At 34.6% G+C, this 19,759-nt stretch overlaps 3 protein-coding genes across 6 annotated transcripts; 2 read left to right on the top strand and 1 right to left on the bottom strand.

Annotated features, from left to right (window-relative positions):
* The first annotated feature begins 351 nt into the window (after positions 1–351).
* On the top strand, positions 352–5,007 carry LOC110808855 (lipid-binding serum glycoprotein family protein). Of its 2 annotated transcripts, none has more exons than XM_088215654.1 (6): positions 352–845; positions 1,425–1,564; positions 2,568–2,919; positions 3,318–3,566; positions 4,041–4,118; positions 4,315–4,410. In XM_088215654.1, exons 1-5 carry the CDS (start codon positions 417–419, stop codon positions 4,116–4,118), a joined length of 1,248 nt encoding a protein of 415 aa, XP_088071780.1. In that variant the 5' UTR covers positions 352–416; the 3' UTR covers positions 4,315–4,410. The 2 variants fall into 2 exon arrangements, with proteins under 2 accessions (XP_088071780.1, XP_021890159.1); XM_022034467.2 differs by lacking the exon at positions 4,041–4,118 and adding an exon at positions 4,534–5,007 and having other exon boundaries at positions 356–845; positions 4,315–4,440.
* Positions 5,008–5,170: 163 nt separating this feature from the next.
* CPZ (Metallo-hydrolase/oxidoreductase superfamily protein) lies at positions 5,171–9,080 on the top strand. Of its 2 annotated transcripts, none has more exons than XM_022034468.2 (8): positions 5,171–5,732; positions 6,160–6,322; positions 6,418–6,488; positions 6,981–7,076; positions 7,147–7,260; positions 7,851–7,919; positions 8,379–8,459; positions 8,711–9,080. In XM_022034468.2, the coding sequence occupies exons 1-8, from the start codon at positions 5,331–5,333 to the stop codon at positions 8,798–8,800; spliced, it is 1,086 nt and encodes a 361-aa protein (XP_021890160.1). In that variant the 5' UTR covers positions 5,171–5,330; the 3' UTR covers positions 8,801–9,080. The 2 variants fall into 2 exon arrangements, with proteins under 2 accessions (XP_021890160.1, XP_021890162.1); XM_022034470.2 differs by having other exon boundaries at positions 5,175–5,732; positions 8,385–8,459.
* Positions 9,081–9,807: 727 nt separating this feature from the next.
* LOC110808857 (Beta-ketoacyl synthase) lies at positions 9,808–18,209 on the bottom strand. Of its 2 annotated transcripts, XM_088215652.1 has the most exons (15): positions 18,057–18,208; positions 17,707–17,914; positions 17,367–17,596; positions 16,575–16,682; positions 16,418–16,489; positions 16,167–16,253; positions 14,019–14,170; positions 13,365–13,445; positions 13,233–13,266; positions 13,040–13,106; positions 12,883–12,959; positions 12,327–12,387; positions 12,153–12,235; positions 10,583–10,654; positions 9,808–10,302 (listed from the first exon to the last, which is right to left on the bottom strand). In XM_088215652.1, the coding sequence occupies exons 2-15, from the start codon at positions 17,804–17,806 to the stop codon at positions 10,132–10,134; spliced, it is 1,395 nt and encodes a 464-aa protein (XP_088071778.1). In that variant the 5' UTR covers positions 17,807–17,914; positions 18,057–18,208; the 3' UTR covers positions 9,808–10,131. The 2 variants fall into 2 exon arrangements, with proteins under 2 accessions (XP_088071778.1, XP_088071779.1); XM_088215653.1 differs by lacking the exon at positions 12,327–12,387 and having other exon boundaries at positions 10,162–10,302; positions 18,057–18,209.
* Between the last annotated feature and the right edge of the window lie 1,550 nt (positions 18,210–19,759).

The following is a 19,759-nucleotide window of genomic DNA, read 5'->3' as shown; positions in this document are numbered from 1 at the left end:
AAACAAAATTGATTACCTAAATGAACTTAATTTTATTTCTAATTCTTGAATAATCATATGGTAATTTTTTACTAAAATAAATTATTACCATAATAATTTTATATTAATAAATAATATAAATTTAAAATTATTTTTTAAAAATTAATATTAGATAAAATAGTAAATTTTAAAAAATTAATAAAAAATTTCTACTTAAGATTTATCATAAAGCAACGTAAGTGTTGATTAAGATTATATTTTTGGTGACACGACAAAAAAGAAAATGTACTATTACTGTGAGAAGGATATTTTGGACATTTCACAAGAAAGGTAATTTTGAACGCAACCTGATGACAGATAATGACTCCATTGCTTGCTTCTTCTTCCTCTGTTCTTGTCTGTGCTATGAAACTACTGTAACATTAAATTTTCGTCTAATGGCACCAACCGCTATTATCCTACTTCTCATATCATCCGTCCTCTTCCTTCCCTCAAATTCTCTTAATCTCCAGTCCTTAGCGACAGAAGACTCTGAGTCCTTCACATCAATCTTAATATCCGAGCAAGGCCTTGATTTCGTCAAGGACTTGCTTATCCACAAAGCAATATCTTCAGCGCTCCCTCTAAAGCTACCAAAGATCGAGAAGACCATTAAGATCCCATTTTTAGGCAATATTTTCATGGAAGTATCAAATATTACAATATACCAGATTGATGTTTTGTCGTCCTTTGTTAAGCCCGGTGATACTGGCGTCGCCATTGTTACCTCGGGAACTACCTGCAATTTGAGCATGAAATGGCATTATTCTTACAATACTTGGGTTGTGCCCGTTGTGATTTCTGATAAAGGCCGAGCTTCTGTTCAGGTATTGCTAAGAGTACTCTTTGTTTCGTTTTAAGACTCCCGACCCCTTTTCAGTTTTTGGTAAGCTTGTGTTCTATGCGTAATAGTTGGGTCTTTCCCATTTCGATAAAAGGGTTCCTGCATGTTCCGACTTTATGCAAACGGATTTTTTGTTTATGATATGCAGTTGGAAGCTGATTCAGTGTCCTAATCATCTTGGATTAACCCTGCAATTAATGGAGTTTTGTTGTTAATGCCATGATGTGTGTGTCTTTTCTGCTGCATATCGTCTAAAATTAATTAAGTTTCTGGTAATTTATTGGCTGGTTTTGTATTTGGCGCGAGGATCCAATATCTGGAGTAGAAAATGGTTATTCAAATTTTTAGTTATGTAATTAAGGTTTCAGGATTTTTGAAATTTCTATGCGGGAACTGCATTTAGTTCAAGTATGAATCGATATTTTTCAGGGTATCATGTTTAGAGGCCAAAAATGCCCAAATTTTATTCAGTGGCAAAGTATTCTTTCTGGTTTGTGCTTGTCTCCTCATATTTATGTGTCCTTTAACAAAGGGTATTTCATGACTGCTGCTTATGGGTAAGGTTGAAGGCATGGAAGTGGGCTTAACATTAGGCTTGGAGAACCAGGAAGGAACTCTGAAGCTATCCCTTTTCGATTGTGGTTGTTATGTCAAAAATATATCCATAAAATTGGATGGAGGGGCATCCTGGCTTTATCAAGGGTATGCATTTTGTTATTTGTTCATTGATTTGTTTCAGGTGTTGTTTCAGTTAATGGTGGTTAAACTTTTCAAAAGATTTATGTATTAGAGGCATGTAGTTTTTCCTCCTTGTAATCAATTGTGACATGTAACAGTAAAGTTTGTCCTAATCAAAGAACCAGTTTTTGGATTCTGTATCCTTTCTGTGTAACACTTTGGTTTTTTTCAATCTGGTTATTAGCCCAAAAAAAACAAAAACTTAATTATCGAATATATTGGGGTTTCCCCGCTTTGAACCGCTGAGGGATAGATGGCAACAAAGTAACTCCTTTATGATCCAACTTAATGTAGGGATTTTCTTGCCTCACCTCCCCTTCCCAAGCAAGTACCTGGATATCGTGTGTATTGCTGTAGAAATTCTTTATTTTCTTTTTAAGTTTTAATGATTTTCTTTCCTTGCAGCATCTTTCTTCTTCTCGGTGTTGTCATCATCCTAGTATTGGCTAATGAAAGTTGATTCATCCTGCCCCAAAGTGGTTTTACTTTTCTCTTTGCTATTCAGTGTGGTTTTGTTTCTTGTTGATCATGAATATTAGCTTTCTGAGTCTGCCACTTTCTTCTGTTTACTCTGCGTTGCAATCTAGCTGAGGTTAATTCAAAAAGGCAGGGTTTTTCTTGATGATTTCAAAACTCCCACTATCTTTGGGTATTAAAAACATTTTCATCATGTTCAGGCATCCAGCAATAATGGAATCTGATACTGCATTCTTTAGAGCTGCTTTTTCTACCGCCTTTATGTTAACAGAACTATCATTCTTTTCTTTGTTTTGTTGGATATCTGATCCTTCTGAACAGTTAAGTAGGGATGTGCATCTATGCATCCTAATTGTGTTGTGTGGTGGTTATTCCTACTGTCAGATTTTTTCATGCCATTTTCAATTGTTTCTGAGGGCTATTTGGTCTGTTTCATTGAAGAAGATTGCAGTCTCTGATTTTCCATTATTTTTTCCTTTTCATTTTACAGGATGATTGATGCATTTGAAGGGCAAATAGCATCTGCTGTAGAAAGTACTCTCACCAAGAAACTTGGAGAAGGGATCTTACAGCTTGATTCATTTCTCCAGGGTCTTCCAAAAGAAATTCTTGTGGATGATATTGCTGCTTTGAATGTAACCTTTGTTGGTGAACCCTCATTGAGTAATGCTTCCATTGGTTTTGACATCAATGGATTATTCATATCAAGGAAAAAGGCCTCTGTTGGGAAGTACTATCATAAGAGTTCAGAATCTTCTCTTTTCTGCACAGATCAGTCTAAAATGGTTGAGATTTCATTAGAAGAAGCTGTCTTTAACTCTGCATCAGCCTTATACTATAATGTAAGTAAAATTAACAAACATTAGGGTTATGTACAATGTCACACTACTGCATATTCCTTTGTTTTTGTTGGGAAAAAGAGGTGTTAGTGGACATTTTATGATGTCTAATTATGTTTGATTTTATGGGTATTAAACATGGTTTACATTGCTTACACATCACTAACTGTTTTGGACTAAATCTTACTTGTTACCATTTGTTACCCACCTTAACTTGTGTCTAGCACAAACCTCATAAAGTTTGAACTTTGAAAGAAAATATCTAGAGATATTTGAGAGCATGGTTTTTTGTAGCTCTGAAGTTACTACGCGCACATACTTGAAAGCACTGATGCATTTTATGTTTATGTTTTCCCTCATTTCTTTTTCTTTGTTAAATGAAGATTTCTTTTCATGTTCAGGCTGAATTTATGCAGTGGATTGTGGATAAAGTACCAGATCAGTCTCTCTTAAACACTGCAAGATGGAGATTTATTATTCCTCAATTATATAAGAAATACCCGAATGATAATATGAATTTGAATGTCTCATTGTCTTCACCTCCTGTCATAAGGATTTTGGATCATAATATAGATGCTACAATTCATGCAGACTTGGTAATTGATGTTCTGGAAGCAGACCAAGTAATTCCAGTTGCATGCATCTCATTGGTAAGTTTATTGCTGAAAGTGTAAGAATCATCTTTGTCCTTCAGTTCATATTGTCAGTATTCCCTTCTCCATTCTTCTATTACCTCCATTTTTCCGTTAGCTCATTATCGTGCTAATTTTGCATCATCACTGTCGTCATGATAGAGATGAGACTGATGATTTTTTACAGATAGCTGGTGATATTGTCTAGTATCAGCTGCTCAAAATTTTAACACATATGACTAAACAGTGATGTAATTCAGCTTTGAATAACCTTAGAAATTACTGGCCTTCAGGATTGCTACCTTATAAAATAAAATAGAGAAGTGCTGATGCCTGTTGTTTCTAATAATTTTCCTAAATTTGGTATGGATAATTATCCAGTAAATAATAGCATAGTACCTCTAATGTTTCCAAGTGTGGATACCATAATCTGATCCACTTTCATTCTTGCTGTTACATATATCTTCAAGAAGTTTTTTATCCTAATCTCAGGAACATCCAAAGCTTCAGCAGCTTCAGCTTCTTTCCCTCATTTCACTGGCTTATAAACCTACAGAAAAGAGCTTTTAGGTAGTGACTGTATCAAGGATCGTGTGGTTCAATTGCGTCTTATGTCTTATCTTAACTCGGGGTTTATGTTCATTTGAACATTTTGTTTAAATGTTTTTTACTTTTGTTTTTGATAAGATCAACTTTTGGAGCTTGGATGCTACTCTTGAAATGAATCTTGGAGGTCATTATAACTCAATTCCTACGGCATTTGCAGGTAATGCAGGGCTCAGGTTCAGTTAAAATCATAGGTAACAATCTTGGTGGCAGCGTTAAGTTAAATGACTTTGCAATGTCACTGAAATGGAGCAAAGTTGGTAGTCTGCACATGTATCTGATCCAGGTAACATACACAGTAATGATTATAAAGCATCAGGTTTTTCATCCGTATTTATCTAATAAGAATCCAAATTATGCATTTTCCATATTGTTGCAGCCAATTGTGTGGACGATCATCCAAACTGTTTTCTTACCTTATGCAAACGCACACCTCGAGAAAGGCTTTCCTTTGCCCATCATTGATGGTTTCACTCTTCAAAATGCTGAAATCATCTCTTCATCTTCGAGAATTACAGTCTGCAGTGATGTGACATATGCAGAGTCTTACAAATATGGCAGCTTCTGATCCAGTTGGGGTAAATTTATCAAGACATTGCCCAAATGTCCGACTGAATGTTTACTGAGAAAGAAAAGACAGAAGCATATTTCTCCCAGTGAATGCAGTGTTTTTTCAATGGTGGACTGGATCAAGGGCAACTCTTTGTGCAATCTCTCAATGCATAGGGTTCAGATATAACCCTTTCAAGCACGGGATGTAGGGACGTACAGAATATAGACTGTAATATAATCATTTGTACAACAAAAATTACACTGTAACTCCTTGAACGTTCAGAAATTTGTCTTTCTTCAAGTTGATTGTATTAATTGTGTGTCTGGTAGCCGTAAAAGATTAAATTTAAACCTGCCTCAAGTTTTCCTTTCCAGTTTTTCCCTCACAATTGAGAAGGAAAGGATAAATGTTCAATCGCTGAAAATGTGAAAAAGTAATGGCGGGAAAAAAGGTAATGGTAAATGAAAACATGAAAAACCTGATGACAAAACGCACCGTTTAAGCTCTGTAAATATCTGGCGCTCCAGAATCCAGACAAAAACAAGCTGAGAAACCTCGCAAAAACCCTGCTCCTTTCTTCTTTCTTTCGGCTAGAGGCGCAAACTCTATCTTATGTACCGAAGATGCTAACTTCTGTTCCCATTTTACCGTCGAAACTCCAATCTGTTTTCCCTTTCGGCCACCACCACTACCATTCCATCTCCCATAAGCCAACACCAATTCACCAGTTCTCTTTCCTAGTCCAAAACCATGTCAATCCTGTAAATTCCCTCAAAGGCTCGGGCTATTTATCCTCAATTGGCCTCGCCATCGAGCAGGAAGAAGAGTACCGCAAGGCCCGAGCCGCAGTGACGCGAAAGGGAGTGGACCTGGAAGGCTATTTCATCGAAGGCGTTTCGGTTGGAGGCCAAGAAACGTGTGTGATTATCCCTGAATTGAAGTGCGCGTTCGATATTGGCAGGTGTCCTTCACGCGCTATCCAGCAGAAGTTTGTATTCATCACTCATGCCCATCTTGATCACATAGTAAGCCTCTTTCCTTGAAGGCTTTTACATGCTCCGTCCCCCGTCGGTTGTTTCCTGGCCAAGACATTTTTGAGCTTATAGCATTTGGTTGGCTTGTGGAGGTTTCTGATTTTGAGACTATTTGGAGATTATCTGTTGTATATATAATTAATCTATAAGTTTTGTGGTTATTGTATTAGATAGTAGGCATTGGAGCTTGAATTAGCTTGTTGATTTTTTTTTTTCTGGTTGATTCACTTTTTCAATTCAGTAATCATCTTCTAGTTCGTCCGCCATTTGTTACTCTAAAATGGATTAAGTTCTGCAACATGGTATTCTTGTTTAACTTTGTTATTTGACGTCATTGTCCTCACGGGCAGAGTTGATTGCTGCAAGATGTGGTTATACATGTTAACCTGAGCTGGTATTATATTATTTACCGTCCCAGGGCGGGCTGCCAATGTATGTAGCTAGTCGCGGGCTGTACAACTTAGAGCCTCCAAAAATTTTTGTTCCTCCATGCATTAAAGAGGATGTGGAGAAGCTGTTCGAAATTCACAGAGCAATGGGCAATGTGGAACTGAATCTTGATTTAGTTGCTTTAGATATAGGTGCATAGCTAAGGCTCTCTGTTTTTTGCTTTGTCTTACACGTTTGTAGCTCTTTATTTTTATGCTGAAGGCAGCTTTTTCTTGAGTGGTTTCAGGTGAAACGTATGAATTGCGGAATGATATTGTTGTTAGACCATTTAGGACTCACCATGTTATACCAAGCCAGGTAAGATTTGTTGAGCTATCACTACAAATATGTGAAGCTTGCATGAGGAAAATGTAGGTTATACTTTTCAAATAATCAGACATCTATTAGTTTTCTTCTCTTTACTGGATAATTTTCTAATGGAAATATATCTTTTTTTCCCCTTGAGAAATAAGCTGATCCAATGCCATGTGATTTAATTTTCGATTCTGCATGTATGATATCACTGCGTCTTTTTATTCTTTTATTTTTTGACGAGGCTTGATATCATTGCATCTGAATCTTGAATGTTACCTTTTTTCCCATTTAGTGGAAACATTTATCTCAGTGAAGGAGAAAATTGTCTCTGCCCCATTTCTAAAGTGTTAAGTGGACTTTGTTCCAATTGACTCTGGTTCAGAAAACCTACGTCCAGGCTTGAATCTATGGTTTGAAGAAAAATTTTATGTATCTAAGCTCCACAGTATAGGATTAAAACTTATTTTGATATATGAAGTTGCTCCTTGTGCTCAGGGTTATGTCATATACTCCATCCGTAAAAAGCTGAAGAAGCAATACTCTCATCTGAAAGGCAAGCAAATCGAAAAATTGAAGAAATCTGGTGTTGAGGTTGTAATCCTACTGAATTTTGGTTCAAACAGAATTGACAGGTTATGTAACCTGAAGGTTCCTTTTCCAGATTACAGACATTATATTGTCTCCAGAGGTGGCTTTTACTGGAGATACAACATCAGAGTATATGCTAGATCCACGTAATGCAGATGCCTTGAGGGCAAAAATTCTTATAACTGAGGTATTAATATCATTCCTTGTTGTTGAGTAAATATGAACATGTTAAGAGGAGAATTGAATAGAATTTTTACTGGTAAAAAAATGTTTTCTTAGTTAAGTTTCTTATCTAAACATTACTTTGTCATGGAAATATAGTTTGAAATATCCAGTTCAGAAAGAAGGATAACTTGTCCTGACTTCTGACAAGTTAAACATCTAAGACTGTGAAATGATTTTCTTAATATTTTTTCTTCTCATACTTCCAGTCAACTATGAAATAAACTAAAAAGTTAATTTTGCTGAGAAAATTTTCTTGATTAAGTATGTATGGTTTCTCATTATGGTTGGTTCCTTAGTTATGTGCCTTAATGTATAAATGCAGGACCTTTGATACCACAAATCATTGTTAATCATAGTTCAGTCAAATAATTACTGTATGCTTGTTATCCTTTGTTAATTTGCACTGGATTTTCCAGAACTTCAAGTATCTTTTGCTAGCTATAGATGCTTCTAAGGTTGTTGCTGCTTAGCAAAGAGAATGGTGTCAATTCAGCATTTTTACAATTCAACATCTGGCGGTTTCTAATTCTGAAGGCTATGCTTTTTTAACAGGCAACTTTCCTTGATGAAGGCTTTAGCATTGACCATGCACGGCAACATGGTCATACACATTTATTTGAGGTATGCAATTATGGGTCCTATGGTAGAACTGAAGGACCATTCAGTACATGAAAATGTTTTTAGTTTTTATTTTCAAAATGCATATGTATTTTATTTTCAAAATGCATATGTATTTTCTTCACAAAACAATATGGGAGAGTTGACAATGAAGGGAATAATAGTGAAAATGATACTGAAGCTAGAAAATTTTAAAATATTATTTTTAGTGCTTTTAGAAAACTAGTTTGTTTGTGTTTTGATTGTTCTACAAGTATGCAACTTTTCTATACTTTCTTGAATAAATGCATACATAAACAAATTAATTTAGAAAATGTTTAAATACCTGTGTTGTACACATGAAGTTAGAAATTAAAAATAAGAAAATATTTTCATATATAGGATGGAATCCTAGTTTCTCTAAAGTAGCAAGTAAAAGTCGAATCTTGATTCAATAATGCAGTTATATACGTCTTCTGTAAGTTGCAGATAATTGAGAATGCCCAGTGGATTCGGAATAAAGCAGTATTGCTTACACATTTCTCCTCACGGTACAATATAGAGGTAAAATTGAATTTAACTGCATATTATGTGGCTATATAAGGTCATCTCAACTGTCTTTCTGTAAGCTGATAACTTAATGGGAGTTTGCAAAGCTGGTTCAAGCCATGCTCATCAGAAAGGAAACTAACATTAGAGTTTTCCTGTTCAAAATCTTTATATACAGATAGTTTTACCATCCAATTTGTTGTCTGTTGCAACATTGTGGACTTACCAATTCCAAAATCATGTAAATGTTCCCTTGTCAAATGCAGGATATTCGTCAAGCTGCATTGATGTTACAGTCTAAGGTGTCGGCGAAAGTTGTCCCTCTAACAGAAGGTTTCAAGTCAGTATACTCTTAGTGATACAAAACGCCTCATATGGTCTTTAATTGGCAACTGTGAGAAGCTATATGGTGCCGGAAGTATAGGGGAAAAATTGAAGAGAAAAGTAAATTTAATTTCATCCTCGATAGGATGTTCTTTGTAGAAATTTCTATGTGTCTTGGTATATAATTATTGATGGCAGAAATCTTGATGAGTCGCAAAAAAATATAAAGCCACAACTGGGGAAGGCTTGTAACTGGACACTGGATGTCAACATGTAAAGTCTTCGTATGAAATTGGTGTCCATTTGTAGGAACTCTAATCATCCGTACATTTTAGAACATTGCTTTTCTGAACATTTTCGTCAAACAAATGTTATCATTCAATTTTTAAATTATGATGATTTAACTAATTGAATCATAAAATTTACATATTTAATATAGACTCGAATTGATTTCATTTAGAATTTTAATTTCCATAATAATATAGTTATATTTCTACTAATGAATGAAAAAATAACAAAAACACCTAATTTAAATTGAAAAAATATTAATATAAATTTCTAATATTTTATTATTTAAATCTAAATTTATCTCTTATTTATATTACAGTTTAATTCATCTTATTTGTATTGTACATTGATTTCTATTCTAGAGAACTGAAATTTAAATTCAAACCCAGCATTGAAATTATCTACTGATACTGGTCTTTACTTTATCTTCTACATAAAGATGTATCGTGATCAATGAGTAAAAGACTAAAAGGTGCATTAAATTTTTATATATAGATTTCTATCAACCCTTGATTGAATTAAATATATATTCTTAATAAAATTCACAAAAGAAAAAATTATTTTTCCAAAACTTTGTCTTGGGCAGTATGTTAATCAAGGATATTATAATAGGGTTTGCATAACCTGCAAATATTCTTAAAATTGTAGTGCAGTATTTTACCATCAAATTCATATAGTTCATAAAGAGAATAATCAAGGTGTTTAAACCAGAGCCTACTAACTCAAGATACCCAAATCACCCATGGAATCGTTGGGATAAAGAAAAACCTTATTTACAGCTTTACAAAAGAAATGCTGGCCAAGAGAGACTTAATCACCAGGGTATTTTTCTCTGGCCACACTTTAGTTTCAGAATGAATAAATTACAATTTGAATTATGAAATTTCTATTGTTACAAAAGAAACCGGAGATAACATTTAGAGACAAAATTATCAAGCTATACCGTCATGATCAATCCTTGGACTCACTCTCTACCTTGTAAGTGAGAAACCCTAGATGTGCATGATGCTTGAAGAACAAGAAAACCTCATTGTTCACACTTTCAGTTATTCAAGGAAGAAAATCTGGTACTCAATCACTGCCATGGGCCAGATTTGAAAAGCAGGGATGCATTTGTTCCTCCAAAACCAAAAGAGTTTGACAGGGCTGCTCTAACTGGCATCTCTTTTGAAAGGGTCAAAGGCATGAAGGTATTATTAAACATGGGATCTGGTTCAGCAATATTAAGTGATAAAGGGGCTACACCCTGCAATAAGACACCACAAAATATGAATCTTTATTTTTTTTGGCTACGGATGAAAACCACTCTCTGTAAGGTTTGAATCAGAACATCCTACAAAAGTGTTCAGAAGCATGAGCACTATGCTACTATGCCTGGATCAGAAACATGAGCATCTGCTTATATATGTTTGTGAATGAAAGGAAATCCTGATATGTCCTCCTCATAAATCCATATTTTTGCAATGGGTAATAAATACAGGTGAGACATTCCTTGCCATGCAAGTATAAATTTCAAATTTACTTACATGGTGTATTGCTAAAACAGAAAAAATTGCTTCAACAGCTCCAGCTGCACCAAGCAGATGACCGATAGCACCCTGGGTCAATTGTGAAGAAATTGAAAAAAAAAAAGACATGTTATTATAGTAATTGTATAAAATAAAGTAAAACAAAATTTATACAATAGCTGAAGACAACTCTTAACAAATATGCTGATAATAATAAATCGGAATACAAAGAACTGAGAAGACAAGATAATTTTCTCCATTTTCTTTATTCATCAAGCAAATGCTGATTTGCAAAATAATGCACTGAACGTGCATGAACCAATAACAGAAGAATAAGAAACACACTATACGAATTGCATTAGGCTTCTAAAAGTTTAAGAACAGAAAAGATCAGATGGCTGATGCCAATAAATGCAGTAAACAAACATAAAAGGTATAAGTGAGATCAAAGGTTTCCCTAGAGATGGACTATAAAGCCACAAACATAAAAGATTAAATTCTTAGGATCGTACAGCCGGAAGGTTGGCGCCGAGGACAAGACGACATGATGCCTGGTTAAGAGGGGGGTCACTCACAAAACAGCTCCCTCAGATCTATGTTATTGCACGGCACAAGAATATCTCAATCCACAAGTGATATAGAGCTATCGAGGGGAAAGAGGAGTGGCATGTGGAAATTATGAGAAACTTCAATGAAAGGGAAGTAAACGACTATGAGACTTTCCTTCAAACTTTTTTATGATACAATCAATGGGAGTAGCGATAAACCAATTTGAAGACGCAATACTAGATTAGGTTTTTCTACAATCATCTGATTAAAAATGATATCACGGACATCAGTTTTCTTTCTCGGCAAATCTGAAAAAATTAACACTCCACCCAGAGTTGCCTTTTTTTGAGTGGGAAATAGGTTGAAGGTGTATTCTCACTCTTGAAAAGCTAATTAGGAGGGGAAAAATATTCATGAATTGACGTTTTTTGTGTAAAAAGGACGCAACGTTGTGTAATCACATTCTTCTATGGGGCCCCTTTGTTATAAGGTGTGGACCTCGACTTGTGGGTTACTTGTCATCAGTTTGGTGATGGCTGATTCAATGAGAGAAAAAGTTTGGGGTGTATAAGGATATTAGCAGAGGGAAGAAAACATCAGCCTCATTTCTCTTGCTATTTTTGGGTGGTGTGAAAAGAGAGAAGCATGAGAGCTTTTAAGGAAAGGAAATATGACTTCGATAGGGTTAGAAATAGATGGCTCAAGACCCTGAGTTTTTTGTTTATGGGTGATGTTCTATATTGAATGGAGGATTTTGGAGATCTTATTGATATTTTGATTGACATGTAAATATTTTTGTACATGGGTTAACACTACCTTAGTGCTTGTGAATGAATCATTGCCATATTTTTTTATTTCAAAAAGAAAAAGCCACCAACTTGCATTTACTTGGTTACTTTGATGCTCAACTATTGCAAGGGCTACCAAGTACAAAGGTGTCCAACTGCATTTACCGGTTCCAGGTTTATAGTAATTATCCATGCGGGAGAGAGTTCATTCTCACATTTTTCTCAATCTCATTAGAAATAGCTAAGTTTACCTTTGTAGAGGAGAATGCCAAAGCACTTGATGTTGCATAATCAGCAAAAATAGTTTTGATAGCATTGGCTTCCACAGCATCGCCTGAAATTCAGTGCAAACCAAATCATCACCAGTTCCACTCCCAGCTCATAACATTAAAGAGAAGCAACTCGTAAAAATTCCGGATAATTACCCAGTTGGGTAGAGGTAGCATGGGCATTTATGTAATCCACTTGATTTGGATGAAGACCAGACTGCTCCACAATGATGTAGTAAAAGAAATTTTTCAGGACATACAAGGGTTTAAAAAAAGCCACAAGTAGTAAAACAAATTGTTCAAGACATACACTGTATCAATCGACAAAGAAGGAAAGTTTCCAGGCTCCACTAGGTATACACTAAACTAGGAAGGATGTAACAACAATCCTCCCTACTGTTTCCATTTTAATCGCTTTCTATTTATTCAAATTTGCACCAGATAAAGTTAATGCTTGCCGGTGCAGATGAACAAAACTATTATGGAAGATTATACAAGTCACAGCATCAGTTCCTCAAAAACAATCAAATATGAGCAATAATTTACTTATAAATAGTAAAATCAATATAAGGTTATGTATCAGTTATTCAAGGTTTCAGTTCTTGAACGTAAGTCATGATAGGGTACAAGAAGAAACCAAGGATGTGGTCTCATCTTGACAATTAATGCATTAAGGATCAAATAGCTCAAAGCCATGAAGATGATATGTTACCTGCTTCAAGGCATGTGTCATGGCCAAAATGGCACCTCTTCCATCAGTATGTGGTTGAGTAATGTGATATGCATCACCTTAAAATATCACTATGTTCAGAACAATGACATATTAAAGCAAGAAAAATATTCACTTCCCCTGAGTTTTCAAAATCAACCTGACATCCCATAGCCACAAACTTCTGCATAAATTTTTGCTCCACGTCTTTTGGCATGTTCAAGTTCCTATGATTTAAAAGGGGAAATCGTTGATTAGTAACAAGCAACAAAGATAGCGGAGATTACAACTTGTGAATAAGAGAAAAGAAAAGAACGATTGAAATTTTAACTCCAATGCATGTCTGAACTAACCTCTAATACCAAAATACCAGAACCTTCACCTATTCTGAGCTCAAAATATATGTTAGGTTGCAAAAAGCAACAAAAAGAACAGTAAGAAGGGTAAAATAGGAAAAGTAAACCTGATAAAGCACATCAACTTACACAAACCCATCCCGACCACAATCAAAGGGTCGTGAAGCTTCTAGAGGAGAAGAATTGTACTTCGTTGTCAAAGCCCTTGTCCTAATTCAAGAAAAAGTTTGACGAATTAGATCTAAATAAAAAAGTCAGAAAGTAGGATTGGCCTCTTTAGTTGAAATCACAAATATCTGGTTAAATAAAGTTCTGCATGAAAAATGATTAGGTGGAATTTTTTTTTTTTCATTTTAATGCTAGTCATTAGTTCAAGTTCTTCCTCCTTCCATGGGCTTCATTCATCTATATCCAAAAAGGTCTCAATAAGCTTAAAAAAGAAAATATATAAATTCTAACATTATTTACCATGCTGGATTAAAATGTAAACAGTATTAGTTACGTGAGGAAGATATTGAATTCCAAATGGACTAGTCAGGAACCCTTTCCCGCATTCTCTCTGCCTTTAGTATGTCAGGAACCCTTTCCCACATTAGACCTATCTGTGTTATTTATTGAGTACCGACTTCCAAAGGACTACCTCACATGTTACATGTTTCTGTATGATTTACTGATCCTAGTGGTTTACAGCAAGCATCTCATCCACCATAACTTAAACCTTGCAAACAAGATCAAATAGAAACTTGTAAACATGCATGGTTTATAATTTGGCACAATAATCACCTGCAAAATCCTGCTATTGACAAAGCATCAATGCTGGATTCTGTACCTCCCGCCACCATAATATCCGAATCTCCAAACTGAATCATCCGTGAAGCATCGCCAATCGAATGTGCTCCAGTAGCACAAGCTGTCACTGCAGCATGGTTTGGGCCCTATATTCAAAAGTATGACAAGAATGCAGCAGTATCTTAATTTTAACAATGTCAACAAGCAACTCCCTCAAATTGCACCAAAACATTTTGGCTAAGAAACTGAAAAGAAGATGCATGACTCAACAACCTCTCCTGCCCACTGACACCTACACTACATCATCATAGCATACAACTTATGCTCGCTTAATTAATTCATCCAAGCTTTTCTCTTTTTTAACGAGAAAAAGATTTCACTATATATGTCTCTTTTGACAATTCCAGTAAATGTTGTCAAGAGATTGGAATCAATAAGATGTACATTCCTTTAGGACAACTTTGAGGATATGAAAAAATACCATTTGGTGGCATGAAAAGATATAAAAAAACCAATGTCTCAGGATGGTTTGGGATTGAGATCTTTTGTGGAGATGAACTTGGCCTTACAAAATAAGTGGCTTTGGAGGTTCATGAAAGAAAACAGTATTCTATGGTGGATTGTGATAAACGCAAAGTTTGGTACTGTGGATAGTGGATGGTACCTCAAGCGGAGGATAGGCAATCCGAATCAGTTTTCGGAAGGACCCTTGACTTAGAGGGAAAGCATTCAGAGATAAGTTTCCTTGAATTTTCGCTCTTACACGGCACAAGGATATCTCAGTCCATGAATCATTCAAAGATATTGAGAGAAGGGAACATGTGGATGTGATGAGAAATCTCAACGATTGAGAAATTAATGAGCATGAGTCTCCTAAGTACACTCTCCTTCGCCTCAATGGATGGGAGTAATAACCAAGCAGTCTGGAGTCTCAATAGCACCAGAATCTTTTTGGTTAAGTCTTTCTATTATTTAGTTAAGAATGACACCATTGAGACCAGTTTTCCTTTCTGGCAAATCTAGAAGATAAATGTTTCATCAAGAGTTGCTCTCTTTGCATGGGAGGCAGGACATGAGTGTATTCCTACTATTGACGAGTTGATGAAAAGGGAAAAAAATTACGGTGAACGGCTGTTTTCTATGCAAGAAGGAGGCATAGTCTTATAATCACATCTTGCTTTAGTGCTCGTTTGCGTATAAATTATGGATCATGGCCTACAGGTTACTAGGGATTAGTTGGGTCAAGACTGGTACGGTAAGGATGAGAGTTGGGTATGGAAAGGTATTAGCGGTAGAGAAAGCCATGTGGGTCTAATTCTCCTTACTATATTTTGGGTAGTGTAGAAAGAAAGAAACATCAGAACTTTTGAAGGGATAGAAGATAATTTATATAGAGTTAGAGATCAATGGTTTCAGATCTTGAGTTTTTTTATTCTGATCATCCTCTTTATTCTTTGAAAATTTTTGGGGACTTTATTGATATTCTAATCGACATGTAAATATTTTGTACATGAGTTAGCACCCCTTAGGTGCTTGTGTATTAATGAGACATATCATATTTTTTATTTCAAAAGAAAGATTTCATTAAAGAGTAGCAAGGGGATGCTACCCAAGCATGAAGTTTGGTGATTTACAAGAAAAAAAGTCTACTAAACATATAAGACCTTCATGTGAAATATGTAACAAATTAATCCTCTATTACAGAGTACAGCTCCACCTCCATCCCTCCATTGCCTTAAATGCTCTATAGTTTTTTTTTTCCATTCTAATCATCCAATGGGATGACTAAACTAAATTAGTTCATCCAATCTCATGTAATGAAATTTAATGATATATCAACCAACTCTCACCCTAACAATTGAGATCTTAAACTTGAATATGGGAAATGCCATTTTATTCTCAGCTTAAAAAGCCGATTCTCTGTTTCAACCAGGAAGATGAAGCACCATATGACAAGATATAACCACTGTAGTCATGTACTTCCAGGATATAACTATTGATCGGGGAAGAGAGAATTGACCTCAATTCCCTGAAGTCAGGGCGAAACTATATATCTAGTTGCTTGGATGAGTTTCTATGATATGAAGATTTCATTTATTTTCAAAACAAAAAAATAATTTAGATAAAGGCTTCAATACATACCTGAAACCCATACTTCATGCTCACATGACCTGAGGCCATGTTTATCAATATCCTTGGGATGAAAAATGGACTAAGCCGGCGGAGACGCTGTATTAAGAGATCAGAGTGATCACATATTGGATAAAAACATTATTCCAAAAAAAGTTAACTCGTTTTTTCAGAGAAATTCCTGAAAACCATTATTTCAAAAAAAAAAAAAAAGTACTGGAGACCATGAAGAAGTGAAGCACTTTATGTGGTAAGAAACAAACCTTTTCACAGATCATCTGTGCTGCATCCAATATATCACTGATACTCCCAATTCCCCCACCAATAGAAACTCCCTGGTGTTCAAGTAAACAATTCACACCATGAATGCATTAGAAAGCCTGTATCCTGGCACATGATTGCACTTAATGAAACAAGTACCGTTCTTTCCTTCTGCTCTTGCTCAGTAGGTAGCCAATCCGCATCTTTTAGTGCTTCATCAGTGGCACATAGTGCATAACCTATAAACCTTGCAATTGATCGATGTTCCTGGAAAAAATATATTATGATGACACAAACTAATAATATTTTTTTTAAATAACTCCGATAATAAAATCAAGAATCCACAGTGAACTTCAAAATCAAACAGAAGTACTCTCCTAAGGTTATACCAACACAAAAGTTAAAATTGTTAATAGGAATCAGCCATTAACCAACTTAAAATACTACCAGAGATTACACTCTTTCCTCATCAATGGAATTCTTTCAACCATTAGAAGCACTGGAGACATGTCCCGGATCAAACATGAATTATTTAGGTAATTTGTTTATTTTCCAGCAAATAAGTTGGATTATTCCTTTTGCACATACACAATCCTGTTGGGTTGCAAGGAAATGCACGTTTCTCCAATCCTCCAGATATTGCTGAGTAAAATTCCAGCTCAGGAGACAACTTGATAACATGACTCCCATGTTCGAGAGAGTGCTAAAACCCTAAGCCATCTTAACCGATTCAGCTGTTCCCTCAAAGTCATAAAACTTCTCTAAGCCCCAAAAGCACGGAAATTGTAATAAAGCCTCTAAGCCAAATTCCACCCAATACTCAATTTCTTCATTTACAGTTCTCGAACAAAGATCTTCATTTACAATTCCAACATAAACAAAAAAAAAAATCAAAAATTAAAACCGAAAATAAAATTTCAAAAGGAAAGTAACACGGAGGCAAATACGTGCCTTAGAATTTAGCCACACTTCCTCATTGAACTCCCCGTGGTTAGTTCCACAAGGTACGATTGCGGCAACTCTGGAAGTTAACTGATCAAACGTATGCAACTGAGTCTCTCTATCAAAAGCATTCATTTTGAGATCCTCAAGTGTTAATGCTCTTATTCCACACTCTCCTTCTATCAATCTTTTCCATGTGACTTCCACTCCACAACCAAGCGGAGTCACCATACCTAGACCTGCAATAAAGCCTCTCCAGTATACTAACAAGCATATAGACATTTAGATATAAAATATTAACGCATGTACATGCAGATGATAAAAACAGGGGGCGAGTAGAGAGAGATACCAGTAACGACAACCCTTCGAGGAGAATTAGATGAAGAAATGTATCGCAAGAAATGGAGACGTGATGGAATTGAGAGTCTGCGCAGAGCCGAGCTTGCCATGGCCAATTTTTTTGGAGTTTCGTAGCAGTCGGACGGTTGGAGTTGGTGATAGCGGCGATGCCGCGAAGCTTCAAACTGAGAAGCGGTACGGTGTGCTGGAAAAGAACTCTATAAAAAAGAGCAAATTACTTTTGGCCTTTCACTTCTACTGCAGTTAATTTTTATTTTTTTTCAATTGAAAAATTTTTGCAAAGAAAAATAATTAAAAATACATGCTAAATATAAAATTTTCAAAGGGATAGGAAGTTACCAAGAACCCGTTTGGTTGCAGAGGTTAGCTTCAGCTTCTGCTTTTTAAAGTAGTGCTTTCTACTCGTGTACAAATAACAAGAAGCATTTTTAACTAAAGCTGAAGCAGAAATTAGTTTTTAGTTCCTATAACTACAGAAGCTAGTTTGTAAAACATATTCTGCTTTCACGGGATGTTCATTTTCTTCATTTCCAAAAACACCCTCATTGAAACTAGTTAATTACACAAATATACATTAAAGAAGAAAAAAAAAAAAAAAAAAAAAAAGCTGAAATCATTGCTCCAATATTATGTTGGGTTTTAGAAGCAATTAGAAAGAACAATTAAGATTATCTGAATTAAAGGAGTTAGTCCCCATTTTTTTCCATTAGAATGTTGATTTACACAATTCTTATTGATTTGCTATTCATGGGGTATATGTATACGTGTGCATCAATCATCTTAATAATTATTAATCTACATTATAGTTATTATTGATAATCATGAATATTAGTGTTTTATTTTAAAATTTATAGTTAAATTTATTTTATGTAATATATTTTGAAGTACGAGTAGATTGATATTTTTTTAATGTTACAAATAAAAAAAGAAATCAAAAGTGATAAAAACGACATTCATTAAAATAAACTTACTCGGTATTACAATGATTTATAAAAATATGAGTATAAAAGTTCGTAAGAAAATCAAATAATACCAAACTACTTGAGATATGTGTCGGTCCAATCAATTAAATAATTAGTTTAAGCATTATCCTTACGACAAATATAAAGAGAGAGATGGATATCCCAATCAAATAAAGCACAAGCACAATATAATTTTATGTACCAATGCGATTAAAGTGGTACGAGAAGCAATTGTTAGAGGAGGTACTTAATTTAAAATGTCACCTGGATAATAAATTATTTTATACTAATACTCTATGTAAATTTTAGATCATTAAGAACATCATAAAATTTGACAAAAAAGGTTTAAGTAGCCTTCAAATTGCTCATGAAGTTTAGTCACATAGTTCTTATTACTATCTTTAATAAGATTGTCAGTAATCACAAGTCCAATATCACTTTGTACAAACTTCATCGATGTATCTTATACAACTTTAGAATAAGAACTTTAAAATTCACTTGAAAATATTTAGGAGGGATCATCAAAATTCGTATAACGACGTTGAATCTAAAATTTTAAAATTTTAGAGCCATTGTAACAATATGAGTATTGAACTAAATGATAATATGATCAACATTATCAAACACATCTTTGCTTATTTTCTTCAAAAAAGCCAAGTTATAGTAATAAATATCACCTTCCGACACATGATCTCACACATGCAACTTTGATATTTTTGAATGCTAGTATTTAGATTTTGTGTTACCATTTATTTTTTTTGTTTTTTTGTAAATTAATTATTTAAATTTGGATTTAAGTAGGTAATATAATAAATTAATTTTTAATTTTAGTACTTAAATAAATAATATTACCATAGTTACACTACCATCATACTTAGGGCACAATTAATCATAAATAGACTAGGTAAAAAATGATTGGTATATACTCTTGGAACATAAGCAATTGATATAATAATTGCTTTTGTAATCATACATTATTATATAAATTTTATATACCAAAATTAAATTTGAGAAGCATTCGATTTTTTTATTATTATTCACCAATTTAAAAAATTTATTTCAAGATTTAAAATATATACA

The sequence above is a fragment of the Carica papaya genome, chromosome 3, assembly GCF_054855325.1.
Source record: "Carica papaya isolate Zhongbai chromosome 3, ASM5485532v1, whole genome shotgun sequence".
Taxonomy (NCBI): domain Eukaryota; kingdom Viridiplantae; phylum Streptophyta; class Magnoliopsida; order Brassicales; family Caricaceae; genus Carica; species Carica papaya.
Note: the sequence above shows the minus strand (reverse complement) of the source record. Positions and strands in the feature narration are given on the sequence as shown.